This window comes from Pygocentrus nattereri, chromosome 5, assembly GCF_015220715.1.
Source record: "Pygocentrus nattereri isolate fPygNat1 chromosome 5, fPygNat1.pri, whole genome shotgun sequence".
In the NCBI taxonomy this organism is placed as follows: domain Eukaryota; kingdom Metazoa; phylum Chordata; class Actinopteri; order Characiformes; family Serrasalmidae; genus Pygocentrus; species Pygocentrus nattereri.
In genome coordinates this window covers 4,607,092-4,620,236 of record NC_051215.1, presented here as the reverse complement: position 1 = coordinate 4,620,236, position 13,145 = coordinate 4,607,092, and the positions used below count along the sequence as shown (strand labels likewise).

The 13,145-nt window shown below is 43.6% G+C and overlaps 2 protein-coding genes across 2 annotated transcripts; both read left to right on the top strand.

Moving 5' to 3' along the window:
• The first annotated feature begins 267 nt into the window (after nt 1-267).
• Nucleotides 268-6,056, top strand: LOC119263515 (interferon alpha-inducible protein 27-like protein 2A). Its single transcript, XM_037538893.1, has 4 exons — nt 268-347; nt 538-573; nt 2,420-2,581; nt 5,427-6,056. Exons 1-4 carry the CDS (start codon nt 341-343, stop codon nt 5,570-5,572), a joined length of 351 nt encoding a protein of 116 aa, XP_037394790.1. The 5' UTR covers nt 268-340; the 3' UTR covers nt 5,573-6,056.
• Nucleotides 6,057-10,264: 4,208 nt separating this feature from the next.
• LOC108441460 (interferon alpha-inducible protein 27-like protein 2A) lies at nt 10,265-12,139 on the top strand. Its single transcript, XM_017720998.2, has 4 exons — nt 10,265-10,633; nt 10,734-10,763; nt 11,472-11,633; nt 11,950-12,139. The coding sequence occupies exons 1-4, from the start codon at nt 10,624-10,626 to the stop codon at nt 12,045-12,047; spliced, it is 300 nt and encodes a 99-aa protein (XP_017576487.1). The 5' UTR covers nt 10,265-10,623; the 3' UTR covers nt 12,048-12,139.
• Nucleotides 12,140-13,145: the final 1,006 nt, after the last annotated feature.

Here is a 13,145-nt window from a genome sequence, read left to right as displayed (position 1 = left end):
TTAAACGCTCCAACTCGCTCGGGAGCGCCCTCTAGAGTTTGAGGAACCCGGAGGACAGAGCGGTCATCCTCCCCTCTACAAGTTCTCTGGACTTGATGAATTCGCCTTACCAAACATTACCTTTTCATTTCAAAACTCTCCGACAGGTCTGACACTGCGATGACAGTACAAAACAACATTAATAAGGTCAGTAAAATACAACTGAACTACAAATCCCATGGCGCAGTGCTGGCGCTTCGAGCGAATATGTGGCCGTGACGTCATCCGCGTGACTGGAGTTGTAGTCCGTGTCCGTGATTGTTATTGACAGTCGGCGTGTGGAAGCTGTGAGCCTCCCAACATGAAAAGTAAGTGTCAGAAACGGCTTTTTATTCTTATAAAGGCGAATGTGGAATGAGTTTGAGAGAAAAAAGCATCAAGATACGACTGTATTTCCATAAATATGCTCTTAGTGTGGGGCGTTGTGCTGTTTTCCTGGCTGTCCACAACGGCCCACATGTTTTGATGCCATTTTATCTCTCCGTTTTTCCCTTTCAGAGGTGTTAGCTGCGGTTGGGGTTACAGCTGGTGCAGGTAAGGTTTCTGAAAAATAAAGCTGTTTGACATAATGAACCACAAACCTTTTGACTCATAGCTGTTATGCATTATTCAAGGGTTCTTTAGTGAAGGCTATGGGTCTGTTTAGTGTCAAATACAGAATAATTTCATGCATAACTGGTTATTTGGTGAGATGGTGCTTCAGATTGATGGAGAATATGTCTGTGGCTCTGTATAGGACCTGGAAGGGTTCCTCTGTTGTTATGATGCAAAGTCTTTTTCAAGACTATAGAAGTGCAGTGCAGCGTCTGTCGCTATAAAAGAGCATCTCTCGGCATAGAAAGTGAGGTTTGCTGGTTTGCTGTGAGTAAAAATAAAGAAGTTAATAGAAAACAGTTTTTGTTTTCCTCACAAACACACTAGAAAAGGGACACTAGCATTTGTACACTTCAATTAAAGTAAGTCAATATAATCAAACTAATTAGTAATCATGAAAGAACCCTTTAATCATGCAGACGGTTCTTTGAGTATTTTTTCATATACTGTGTCTGTAAATATATATATATATAGCTACAAAGTGCAGCTATACAGTAAGTGGAGCTGATAAAATGGACAATGAGCGTAGAAACAAGGAGGTGGTCATGTTAAATATATATATATATATAATATTTATTTACACTATATTTCCCAATGTATTCACTCATCTGGCTTCACATGCATATGAATGTGAGTGACATCCCATTCTTAATCCATAGGGTTTAATATGATGTCGGCCCACCCTTTGCAGCTATAACAGCTTCAGCTCTACTGTGAAGGCTTTCCACAAGGGTTAGGAGTGTTTATGGGAATTTTGACCGTTCTTCCAGAAGCGTATTTGTGAGGTCAGACACTGATGTTGGACGAGAAGGCCTGGCTCACAGTCTCCGCTCTAATTCATCCCAAAGGTGTTCTGTCGGGTTGGGGTCAGGACTCTGTGCAGGCCAGTCAAGTTCTTCCCCACCAAACTGGCTCATCCACGTCTTTATGGACCTGCTTTGTGCACTGGTGTGCAGTCATGTTGGAACAGGAAGGGGCCGTCCCCAAACTGTTCCCACAAAGTTGGGAGCATGGAATTGTGTAAAATCTCATGGTGCTGAAGCTTTAAGAGTTCCTTTCACTGGAACTGAGGGGTCGAGCCCAACTCCTGAAACACAGCCCCACACCATAATCCCCCCTCCACCAAACTTTACACTTGGCACAATGCAGCCAGACTGAGAAGCGTGATTGGACGCCAGAGAACACGTCTCCACTGCTGTAGAGTCCAGTGGCGGCACTTTACACCACTGCATTCGATGCTTTGCATTACGCTTGGTGATGTAAGACCTGGATGCAGCTGCTATATATATATATATATATATATGTGTGTGTGTGTGTGTGTGTGTGTGTGTGTGTGTGTGTGTGTGTGTGCGCGCAAATGTTTGTTGTAAGACAGATAGCTCTGTTTCTGAAATCTGATTGGCTGAGCCACATTCACATCCTTTGCTGTTGCGACATAACACTGGTAAACACATTATTAAAACAGTGTGATGGTCATGGAATAATATTCGACTGGTTTGTTGTTCGTCGATCCTACTGTAAACAGACTATGTTACTTTCACACTGTATTAACTAATATTAATAATATATTCGATGATTTATTAAACAGTAGTGTATTTTCTTATATGGTATTTGATTATTAATTTATCAGCTCTGCTTCACATCATATCTATTATTTAACATAGAAAAATCACTTGGATAATTGCTTTTTTACACAAACACATATGTTTTCTCTTTTATTTTCTATAAACAAGTCAAGACAATAGAAGTGGCCTTGCATAATTCTCTACTTTTCTGTGTCTTGCAGCCTCTGCAGTGTTGCTGGCCCCTGCTGCTCTCTCAGCAGCTGGTTTCACCTCCGCAGGAATCGCTGCAAGTTCCGCAGCCGCCAGCATGATGTCCTCAGCCGCCATAGCCAACGGGGGCGGAGTCGCTGCCGGCAGTTTGGTGGCTGTTCTTCAGTCAGCAGGTGGGCCGCTGCATCATTACCAATCAGTCCATCAGTTAATCGGTTAATCAGTATGCTTGTGGTAGCAATGCTGGCTTTTTTACAGTGCTTGTTACATTTTTTACAGTGGAATAAAACTGGATGGCTAAATAAAAGAAATGACACAGTGTAGCTTCGAACCTCCTGCACTCTCCTGCACTCTGTTAGAATCAATTAAACAGAACTTGAACAGAAACTAAACTAGTCAGTCTGTTATGCAGGACTGCTGATACAACACTACATTCTGATGGCTTGCTAGTTAGTAAGCTGGCACGGCTAACAGCAACAAAAAGAAAGGCACTGATTGTAAACTATAAACTTTATATCCAGGCAGTGCAATTATTCACATGATTTACGTACGACGTCTGACCTTTTTATAAGCCTTTTGTAGGCTGCCATGCCCATATTAGGAACCCTAAGCCTATTGGAGAAATTTACGATTTTGAAAATTGATGCTGTAAAAACGCACAAAATGTTTTGTTGTATGAACTTTTTCTCTCCAGAGACAGAATCGGTCAGATGCTCATGGTTAAAATCCCCAGAGGCTTTAAAAGAGGCTTTACTATTTAAAGGAAATTCCACAGACATAGTCAAGAAACAGGTTGTAGAACCAGAATGGAGCAGAAACTAAAAGGAATGTACATAAGCAACAAATCCAAGCAGGCAGTCCAAAAGGAAAGGCCAAAAATCAGGTAGACAAATACAAGTCATATCGTTCTATCTCTAGAGAAAGAAGCAACACCTCGCAAGGATCTCATCTAAAGCCCAGGCGTGAATACTAAACTGAAGCTATGTTCACATTACAACCCTCGTCGCTCAAATCCGATCTCTCTGACACGATGGTGAATGAAATCTGTCGTTAATGTGATGAACCGGCTCCTGAACTGACCCTCATGAGCTCATCCTACTCAGTAACGTCACGTCACTGAACCACTGCATTATCAGCACAAACTAACGAGCAGAACGAGCTTCGCTGAGAAGATCATTAACTCTGATCAGCTCTCAGCTTCATTATTAGAGCCAGACGACGGAGACAAAGGTGAGATGAGCTGCTTTTCCACCGTTTACAGGCTTTAACGTCTGTTCGGCACTGTTGCCATGGTAACGCTGAACGATGGTGCAGTGGGATAAAAGCACATTGAGTTCTGATCTGAGCGTCACATTAAGGTCACATGGCCTCGAATCAGATATGCATCCGATCTAGGACCACATATGAAAGTGACTCAGGTCGGATTTGGGGCAAAAAAATCGGATTTGTGCCACTTCAACCTGGCAGTGTGAACGCAGTCTAACAAGCAGCATAATGAAGCTGGTCGATGATTGGTTGATGGTTGTGGTGTGAGTCACTTGATCTCCCAGGGAGTTCTGGGAGATGGAGTCCATGGAAGAGGCAGGGTTGGAGGGATGCGTGACACCGAACTTGACTGGGTACTTTTCATTATGAGGCTGTTAAGGAAAGGAAATGTGACTATTTCTACATAGATGCTGCTAACGCTCTTGCACATTGTAATTATGTTGTATGAAAGTAAGTCTGCTATTCAGCTTCCTCACTATTAAATACCAACACCAGCTGCTCAGACTGTTGGCTACCACTGCCTAAGCAATTTAACTACCACACTTAACAAAGCTTGTTGGCTTGTGTAGGGTAGTTTACTGAGGTTAACAGCCTTTTAATGTCAGTGCACAGCAGGGTTTATGCTGCAATTACATATTGGAAGTTGCAAAGCTCTTTTATTTCCCAAGAGTGGTGGCTGGAAAGTCTCCCACCCTGAGTAGACAGCTGGACACTCCGTCAAGAGTTCAAGAGGTTGATTTTTTTATAGTTGTGATGTGCTTCCAGTGTTGTACAACAAAGAACTACAAAATGACTGAGTGTCCACCTGCCTTTTTCCACCTTAAAGCAGCATTATGTAATATTATTTTGTTAAAACTAGAAGAAGTAGCATTACTGAGTATGCAGAAGAAAGAAGACTGATTGGTGGTTGGTTAGTGTAGTGGTTAACACCTCTGCCTTCTACGCTGTAGACTGGGGTTCAATCCCCCACCTGGGTAAACACCCTACACTATACCAATAAGAGTCCTTGGGCAAGACTCCTAACACCACCTTCGCCTACCTGTGTAAAATGATCAAATTGTAAGTCACTCTGGATAAGAGCGTCAGCCAAATGCCGTAACTGTAAACTGATTTGGCGTTTTCCAGACCACGTCATATGTTTTTATGTATTAAAGTCATACGCACAAGCTTGAAAAGAAGGCCAGGCTCGATGCGTAGGTCTCAAATGCCAAATCAGCCTTTTACTGATGAAGATATGAAGACAACAGTAGATAATTCACTCACATTCTCAGAAGACGTGTCCTTCGCCAAGTTTTGACCGGGTTCTCTTCGAATATGCTTTTAATACACTCGCAAAAGTCAGATTTATCTGATTGTGGGGGCCCAAATCACAACTGACTTTGCAAAAGTTCTTCTGTATGTTGCATGCAATTACATATTTCCACCAGAGAGGCCTCCAAATCCCCAGATCTTACATAGTGTTGCTTTAAATAAACAACTGCTAAAGCTTTCCTCTCATAATCCGTCATTTCACTGGTGACGCTTACCATGGCAATGTTTTCATGGCTACGTCCCGTCAGTGGTGGCACACACGTTCAGTGTTAGTATCGTGTATTAATGTATTGCTTGTTCTCTGTGACTGTAGTTAATGTACAATTATGTTGTGGTTGTAGATGATCATTTAATTGACCAATAAATTTGCTGTAATTAATAGCTTTAAAAAAATCCTCTGCCTGCAGCAAGACGTAAAACTTTCTTCACTCTCTTCCGCAGGGGCTGCAGGCTTATCGGCAAGCATGACAGCGGCTGTAGGATCTGTAGGTGGGGTGGTAGGTGGAGCAGCTGGTTGGTTTCTTGGACGTGGCAAAAAGCCCCTAAAACCTCCCTCCATTCCGCGCTTCTTATCTCCCAAAAACTGATCCCACCAGACTGAATCTTCATCCAGCAGAGATGAGGATGAAGACAAAGTACCTTTAAACTCCTTCCAGCCAGCTGCGGAGATGATTTGCAGTATCTTAGCAATGAAACTTCTCATATTTTTGCTTGACACAACACATTTAGACGTTGCATGACGCAGTAAACTCTGACACCTTAAGATGTGCCTCGTGTCATCATGTGGAACAGGTCATTTCTCTGAAATATATAAATAGAGATATCCCGGTCAGCGTTCAGCCATTGAGTCAAAGCTGATATCATATACATGACCATAATTTAGAAGTTCCACCTATTCTTACAGTTTCTTCATAAGTGATTTGCCGTGAAATGATCCGTCCTAGAGAAAGAAATCTTTACAGTAATGATTAATAAAATAACGGAAAATGTGGGCACTGTATTACCTCCCAACTCTCCTCCCCTTACGCATACATTTTAGGCCAAAAGCTTATATAAATCTGTCATAAACCAGTGTCTCTGTGATCAGGCGTCGTCATTACCATTTCATATAGCTTTACATGAAGGAGTGTGACACCACTGGTTCCTATCACCACAGTTCTCTCCACACTCCAATCCCAATTCCTATTTTTACCCCTACCCCTTGTTTTCGAATGTCAGCTTGCCTCTTAGAGAACCGAGTTACAAGTTGTAGTGGTTGAAATCTTCCCTATAAAATGGGACCCTCAAGTAAAGAAGAACGTTACTTCATTATCAGGACACTAGCGCTGCTCTGTAGACCCTGCCAGTCTGCAGTGACAGCAGAGGAGGGTAAATTCAGCAGTGTATGACTGAGCAGCTGCTCCCCAGGCGCTGCAGAGAGGGCTGCTCACCGCTCCAGGCAAGTATGCTCAATTCTCCCCCTCAATGTACGTCTTCACTAGTGTGCATGTGGTGTTGCACTGTGCGGATGGGTTTGATGCGGAGGTGAAATTTCCCCATTTATTATCACCCACCTCTAATCCTTCAGTGATATGAAGCTGGAGTCAGATATTCGCCAGCTTCTTGTTCAAGTTTTCCTCCTGTTCCACCTTAAATGGAGCAGCAGTTACATTCTGGCACTTCAGGTATCAGTACTAGACTATTTAAGGTGGACAGGGAAAGCATACTATTCCCGAAAAGGAAAGGACCATAATACATTAAACCCACAATAAACTAAGACAAAACAATGATCATTGTAAATTTTAGCTGAGAAAATTCCCACATTTGTGGGTTTCGTTGTTTGCTTGTTCAGCCGTCTTGCTGTTTCTTTCTTTTTTTCTCATAACTCAGAGACTCGGCCTAAGTTTCTCTAAGAAGGAGCATTTCTGGTTAAACCACTCAAAATGACTTTGTTTACATATTAATCTTATATAATAATCAGTCGTGGGCTGGAGGTTAGGGACCTGGCCCTATGACAATAAGGTTGCCGGTTCGATCCTTAGAGCTGACAGTGACTGAGGTGTCCTTGAGCAAGGCACCTAACCCCCAACTGCTCCCTGGGCGCTGTGGATTGGGCCCAGTGCTCCAGGCAAGTGTGCTCACTATTGTGTATGTGGTGATTCACTGCATGGGTGGGTGAAATTGCGGAGATGAAATTTCCCAGTTGTGGGACTAATAAGGGTCACTCAATCCGCTTAGTCACTGTGGGGCAGTCGTGGGCTGGAGGTTAGGGAACCATCCCTGTGACCGGAAGATTGCTGGTTTGATCCCCTTGGCTGACAGTCCATGACTGAAGTGCCCTTGAGCAAGACACCTAACCCCCAGTTGCTCCCCAAGTGCTGTGGATAGGGCAAGTGTGCTCACTGCCCCCTAGTGTGTGTGTTTCACTACTGTGCATGTATGTGGGTGTTTCACTGCACGGATGGGTTAAATTCTATTAATTCTATTGATCTTACTGGCTCTGCCTCAGTTTCTTGGGTAATGGACCGTAGCCTACGCTGTAGATATGTTTGGCAGAGATTACGTTGAAAAATTTGCAATACAGGTAGGAGGTAAACAAAATGTAACTCCAGGTAAAGTGTTACCCAGCTTGTCTTGTGGAAGTTTGCATGTCTTTGCAGTAAATTTGAAAATAAAAAATAATGTACAGTGACGTCAACAAGTTTCTGGCACTTTGACCACAGGCAAACCGACAAAAGGTTTTTAGGCTACTTAATAAAATTGACTGAGGGACGACTTTGTGTCGGAAAAGCCTGGTGAAGAACTCCAACCAGACTGCACTCAGGCTACTGTAAAGCGCAAAGTCTGGGGCTGTTTTTCTAACAATAGCTTTGGTAAGCTTGATGGGATCATGAACGCTGGTGCGTATATATATGATATATAAAGATATATATATATATGATATATAAAGATATATATGATCCAAAACTCACCAGATTACTTTTGAAAGAACGCTTAGAATTGCCTGTTGAAAGAAAATGCCCCTTGGTTTGACCCTAAACTTCACAAGCTTTTAAGCGTCTCACCATTGAGCAAAAACTTTATTGTGGCCACTGTAGATAAAAGTTCATTTAATTTCAACTTTAACCTCACAGTTTCCATTTGTTTGTGGCCAAAAGAAAGTAATGCGTTGTGAATATGTACTAATACAGCAAGGCAGCACTGATGTCACTGCAGTTATTGCCCCCCTTTTAAATAGATACTAGGGAGATGGAACTGGTTGAACGCAGGCGTTCACTGTTGGTGGGAGTCTTCATTCCAAAGCTGAGAGTGGACGCAGAAGCACATACGAGCTCATTGTGTTGATTAATTTCTGATCTGGGAGGGATGAGTTTCGTTTCTGCAGAACAGTGCCACCTTTCAGCTGATCTCTGACGCAACCCTGAAACGTCATCCTGGGTGTTTGTTTTGAGATAAGAACTAAAAGCAAAGTCAAAAGCTCTCCAGCACCAGAAAGACATATCTGTAGTAGTATAATACTGCATAACAGTTATAAGGTAAAATACACACAAAAGGTCTTCCGTTGACGTCTAGAGTTCAGCAGGTTGGCAAATCCCCTGCTCTGATGCACCTTTTAAGATCTACAGCCAATTGTTGGAGTAGCTCCTATCATTAAAGGAAAAATTGAAGATCAGATGACTTAAAAGTCCATAGTTAAAAAGTGTGAATTATCCAATTTCTTACTTACTGAAAGACAGGATTTAAAACAGGATAATCTGGGATCGATTAAGTGCACTGGATCTCTACTATGTTTTCAGACACCACTATAAAATAGAGGAACCCCAAAATAGTGCACTATATGGTGAATAGTGTACAGTTTGGGATGCAGCTACATAATCCCTCTTCATGAGCACAGGAATACTCGGTGCCAGTACTGGTATTAGCTTTCAGATTACAGCCACGCCCTGCTAACTGACGACTGATCTCACATGATATATGATTTGTTATAATCGATTATTATCAGAGAAGAATTAATCAGAGGAGAGTGTCCGCTCTGCAATGTCTTCTGGGTTACTCAAACGCAAGGGGGCGCTCCCGAGCGAGTCCAAAAATGAGTGGGTTGATGTGGAGCCTTTGAGCAAAATCATAGTTTATAAATGCTTAAACACGTTTAATGTAAAAGAATGGAATCATTCAGCATAAAACATTTTAACACCGCTGTTATATTTTTAAGAGTTTTTAAACTCGAGTTATAGGAGTTTAAAACAACGCCTCATGTAGGGCCATGACGTCATTGAGCGCGAACAGCCAATGAGCTGCTCCGCTCGTCCATCAATCACCCCTCTCTAGCAGTAAAGCCCGCCTCCTGCTGCCCAGAACCCGTTTGCTAGAGAAAAAATAAAATATATGGGTAAGATTTTTTTTGTTTTTTAGGTGAAATACATCCGTCTACTTTCAAAAATGAAAGGAAGGCTCTGGGTGAGTGATTAGAAACTATTTTAACTTCGTTTTTAACCGTTGAGCTCCATTCACTCCCATTCATTGAGGACTCGCTCGCGGGCGCCCTCTGCTGTTCAGCGGGCCTGTTTTTAATATAACGGGGGAAATCAGAGTCTTACAGTCAGAGCAGACCCACGCCGCAGATGAACTGACCTGACCCCGCTCCGTATTTACAGAGCGGGATCTACATATAAACGCGTCTTCAGAAAAAAACTGATTTATGTCATTTACGTAAAAATGATTTATACACAGCATTAAAGTCTTTTTCTTCTTCTTTCGGCTGCTCCCTTTAGGGGTCGCCACAGCGGCTCATCTGCCTCCATCTAGCCCTATCCACTGCCTCCTCTACTTTCACACCAACCATCTCCATGTCCACCTTCACTACATCCATAAACCTTCTCTGAGGTCTACCTCTTCTCCTTCTACCCAGCAGCTCCATCTCCAACATTCTTTGCCCAACATATCCACTATTCCTCCTCAACACATGTCCAAACCATCTCAACCTGGCCTCTCTAGCTTTATCTCCAAGCTGCTCCACCTTCACTGTCCCTCTGATCTGCTCATTTCTAATCTTGTCCAGCCTGGTCACTCCCAACGAAAATCTCAGCATCTTCATCTCCACCACCTCCAGCTCAGCCTCCTGTCTTTTAGACAGAGCCACAGTCTCCAAACCAAACATCATAGCAGGACACACTACTGTCTTGTTAACCTTCCCTTTCACTCTTGCTGCTATCCTTCTGTCACAGATCAGCCCTGACACCCGTCTCCACCCACTCCATCCTGCCTGCACCATCTTCATCACCTCTTTTTTGCTCTGTCCACTGCTCTGGATGGTTGACCCAAGATATTTGGAGTCATCCACCTTTACGACCTCTACTCCTCGCAGCTTCACACATCGTTTTTCCTTTACAGCTTCAAAAACATAGATTATGCAAATTAGGCCATGACGTCACCCGGCGACTTCTAGCGACTTTTCGGACAGCCAACAGCGACTTTCCTTACTGAAGAGTTGGCAACACTGCGGCGGCCTAGACCAGTGAAAACGCCACAGGGGAGGATTAACTCGGTTCCTGCTGACGCCTTTCAGACTTCACTTTCGTTTCTCTGGAAGAGCTCGACCCTTCTGCTCGTTCAGTAACGTTAGGTTTCACAGGCGCGGGAGTCAAGATCACAAGCAACGATGGACTGGAGTAAGCAGCTTAAACCTGCTGTTTTCTGTGCATTGATTTAGTTTTTGTATGTACGTCGCTTGAAGTTTGTTAACGTCGCTTATTCTTCTCCCTTGAACAGCGACCGTTGTAGGAGTGGCAGCAGGAGCAGGTGGGCTGTATCTGTGCTCGTCTGGCTGTGTCTGTTAGGGTCTTCACATTTACGGTAGATGTGCTGAAAGACAGTAACGTCGGAGCGGCCAGTGCAGGGCCCGTGTTACAGAAACGTCCCGTCACATCTGACAAGTCAACATAAGATTTTTCACAAATTCGCAGGAGCAAATCTGATCTTAATCCAGGAGTTTCGTCTTATTTTACAGCGTTTTATCTCAAGACAGAACACTTTAACCTACTCAGTCGAAGTCGACAGTCAACTGTTGTGTCTGTTACCTGGCAACCAGCGACGGGTGGCCAGATAGATGTAAACACGAAATGGTAATTAAAATAATATAAGTTAGAAATGTAAGTTTCAGCTGCTGTAGTCGATGTAGAGAAGGTTAAAACTAAAGTAAAGTGCAGTAAAGAGGAGGTTAGGGATACTGTGGAAGTGTCGCTGCTTTCCCGTTTTGGGACTAATAAGAGTCACTTAATCTAATGTAATCTAATCTAATCTAATCTAGTCTAATCTAGTCTAACTCTGTTTGGGGGAAGTTAGGTGTTACATTAACGCCAGTACAGACCTATAAAGGCAGACTTCAGACACCAGACGTTCTTGGCTGATTGTTACGGGGAATTTTAGTAAATCAGGTTTCTGACTGCTGCTTGTTGAGAGCTGAGTGAAAGCGATGAGGCTAAATAGGATCCTTCTGTGTGTCTGAAGTTGGGACAGTGGCGTTAACCCCAGTTGTGGTGTCAGCGGCGGGTTTCACCGCTGGTGGCATAGCCGCAGGATCCGCCGCCTCCTGGATGATGTCCGCCGCGGCTGTGGCTAATGGCGGGGGGGTGGCGGCTGGCAGTGCTGTTGCCGTCCTGCAGTCTGTTGGTAAGATGGCAGGAGGGTTTTTCAGAAAGCAGGCTTTCTTAGCGAGCTGGCCGGCTTAAAACAACACAAGGGTTTTTTTAAATTTAGTCAATATCTACTGCATCTGAAATTTACATAAAACTGAATACTGAGTGTAGTTTTTTTACTTAGTACTGAACTTTTTAGCGTTATATTCTGGTATTTATTACTCTTTACATAGACAAACACATGTTTACTATATATTTACCACTACATACAGTACAGTACAGCGCAGTACAGTGCAGTACAGGGCTTCAGTAATACCTGTAATTCACTGGGTATTTTCCTTGTTTTTTAGGAGCAGCCGGCTTGTCTGGCGCAGCTACAACGGTTGTGGCGTCTGTAGGAGGGGCTGTAGGGGGAGCCGTTGCAAGAGCCGTGTCATGGTTCCTGTAAAGCTAGGTTCATGCTAACCTGAAGTTGTCTTTTATCCACATTAAGAAAATGTGTTCTCTATTTTATCCCAAATAAAATGATGATAAAAACAATGTCTTCTTGCCAGTGCGTGTGTTCTGACCGATTCAGAGAAAGTGGATTAAGACGGACCAAAGTACACGTGAACTGTTAGCGTATTTTAGCATTCTGGTAGTGGACAAGTGAGACGCTGTACAGTCAGCTGGGTGTTAAAAGGCTCTAGTGTCGTCTTTCACCATCAAAAAGCGAATAATTATGCAAAATGACCTGCAAACCTGCACGTCGTCTGAGTTTTTGTGTGCAGGCTTGACAGTGATAACCTAGTGGTAGATCTGGGAGCTGGTTTGCCTCGCTCCTCTCCTGCCTGTACATCTTAAAATACATTTACTAATACACTATAGGCCACAAGCTTCTCTCAAAATTACCATAAAAATGTCTTTGGCATCTTTGGCATCAGGCTTTTTCATTACTTCCTGTAATGACTTTGTCAAGAGGCGGCACGGTGGGTAGCCTTGGTTCGATTCCCCGGCTGGGTGACCGGGGTCCTCTCTGTGTGGAGTTTGCATGTTCTCCCCGTGTCTGCGTGGGTTTCTTCCAGGTTCTCCGGTTTCCTCCCACAATCCAAAGACATGCAGTCAGGCCAATTGGACATGCTAAATTGCCCCTGGGTGTGAGTGACTGTCTGTTTCTGTCTGTCTGCCCTGTGATGGACTGGCGACCTGTCCAGGGTGTATCCTGCCTTCCGCCCGATGACTGCTGGGATAGGCTCCAGCTACCCACCAAACAAAAAACCAAACAAACCACAATTGAGCTACGTTATCTCCCTGCTTTAAAACCAGGAGAAACAGTAACCAAAACAAAACGTCACTCGTCCCCAACTTTCCGAGTATTCACAACGAGTTTTGCGGTGGTGTGAAGAGTGCCAGGCCAGAGCCGGTTTATGAGGAGCCTGGCCACTTCCTATTCTCCCATTATATCAAAAACAGGACTGCTGAACAGCTGAGGGCGCCCGCGAGGTAGTCCTCAATGAATGGGAGAGAATGGAGCTCAACAGCTAAAAACGAAAAGTTGAAATAGTTT

Excerpts from the sequence above, each read along its gene's own strand:
- LOC119263515 (XM_037538893.1), top strand. Across the intron at positions 574-2,419 it reads TGGGGTTACAGCTGGTGCAG|CCTCTGCAGTGTTGCTGGCC; the intron begins GTAAGGTTTCTG and ends TGTGTCTTGCAG. Across the intron at positions 2,582-5,426 it reads GGCTGTTCTTCAGTCAGCAG|GGGCTGCAGGCTTATCGGCA; the intron begins GTGGGCCGCTGC and ends TCTCTTCCGCAG.
- LOC108441460 (XM_017720998.2), top strand. Across the intron at positions 10,764-11,471 it reads AGGAGTGGCAGCAGGAGCAG|TTGGGACAGTGGCGTTAACC; the intron begins GTGGGCTGTATC and ends GTGTGTCTGAAG. Across the intron at positions 11,634-11,949 it reads TGCCGTCCTGCAGTCTGTTG|GAGCAGCCGGCTTGTCTGGC; the intron begins GTAAGATGGCAG and ends CTTGTTTTTTAG.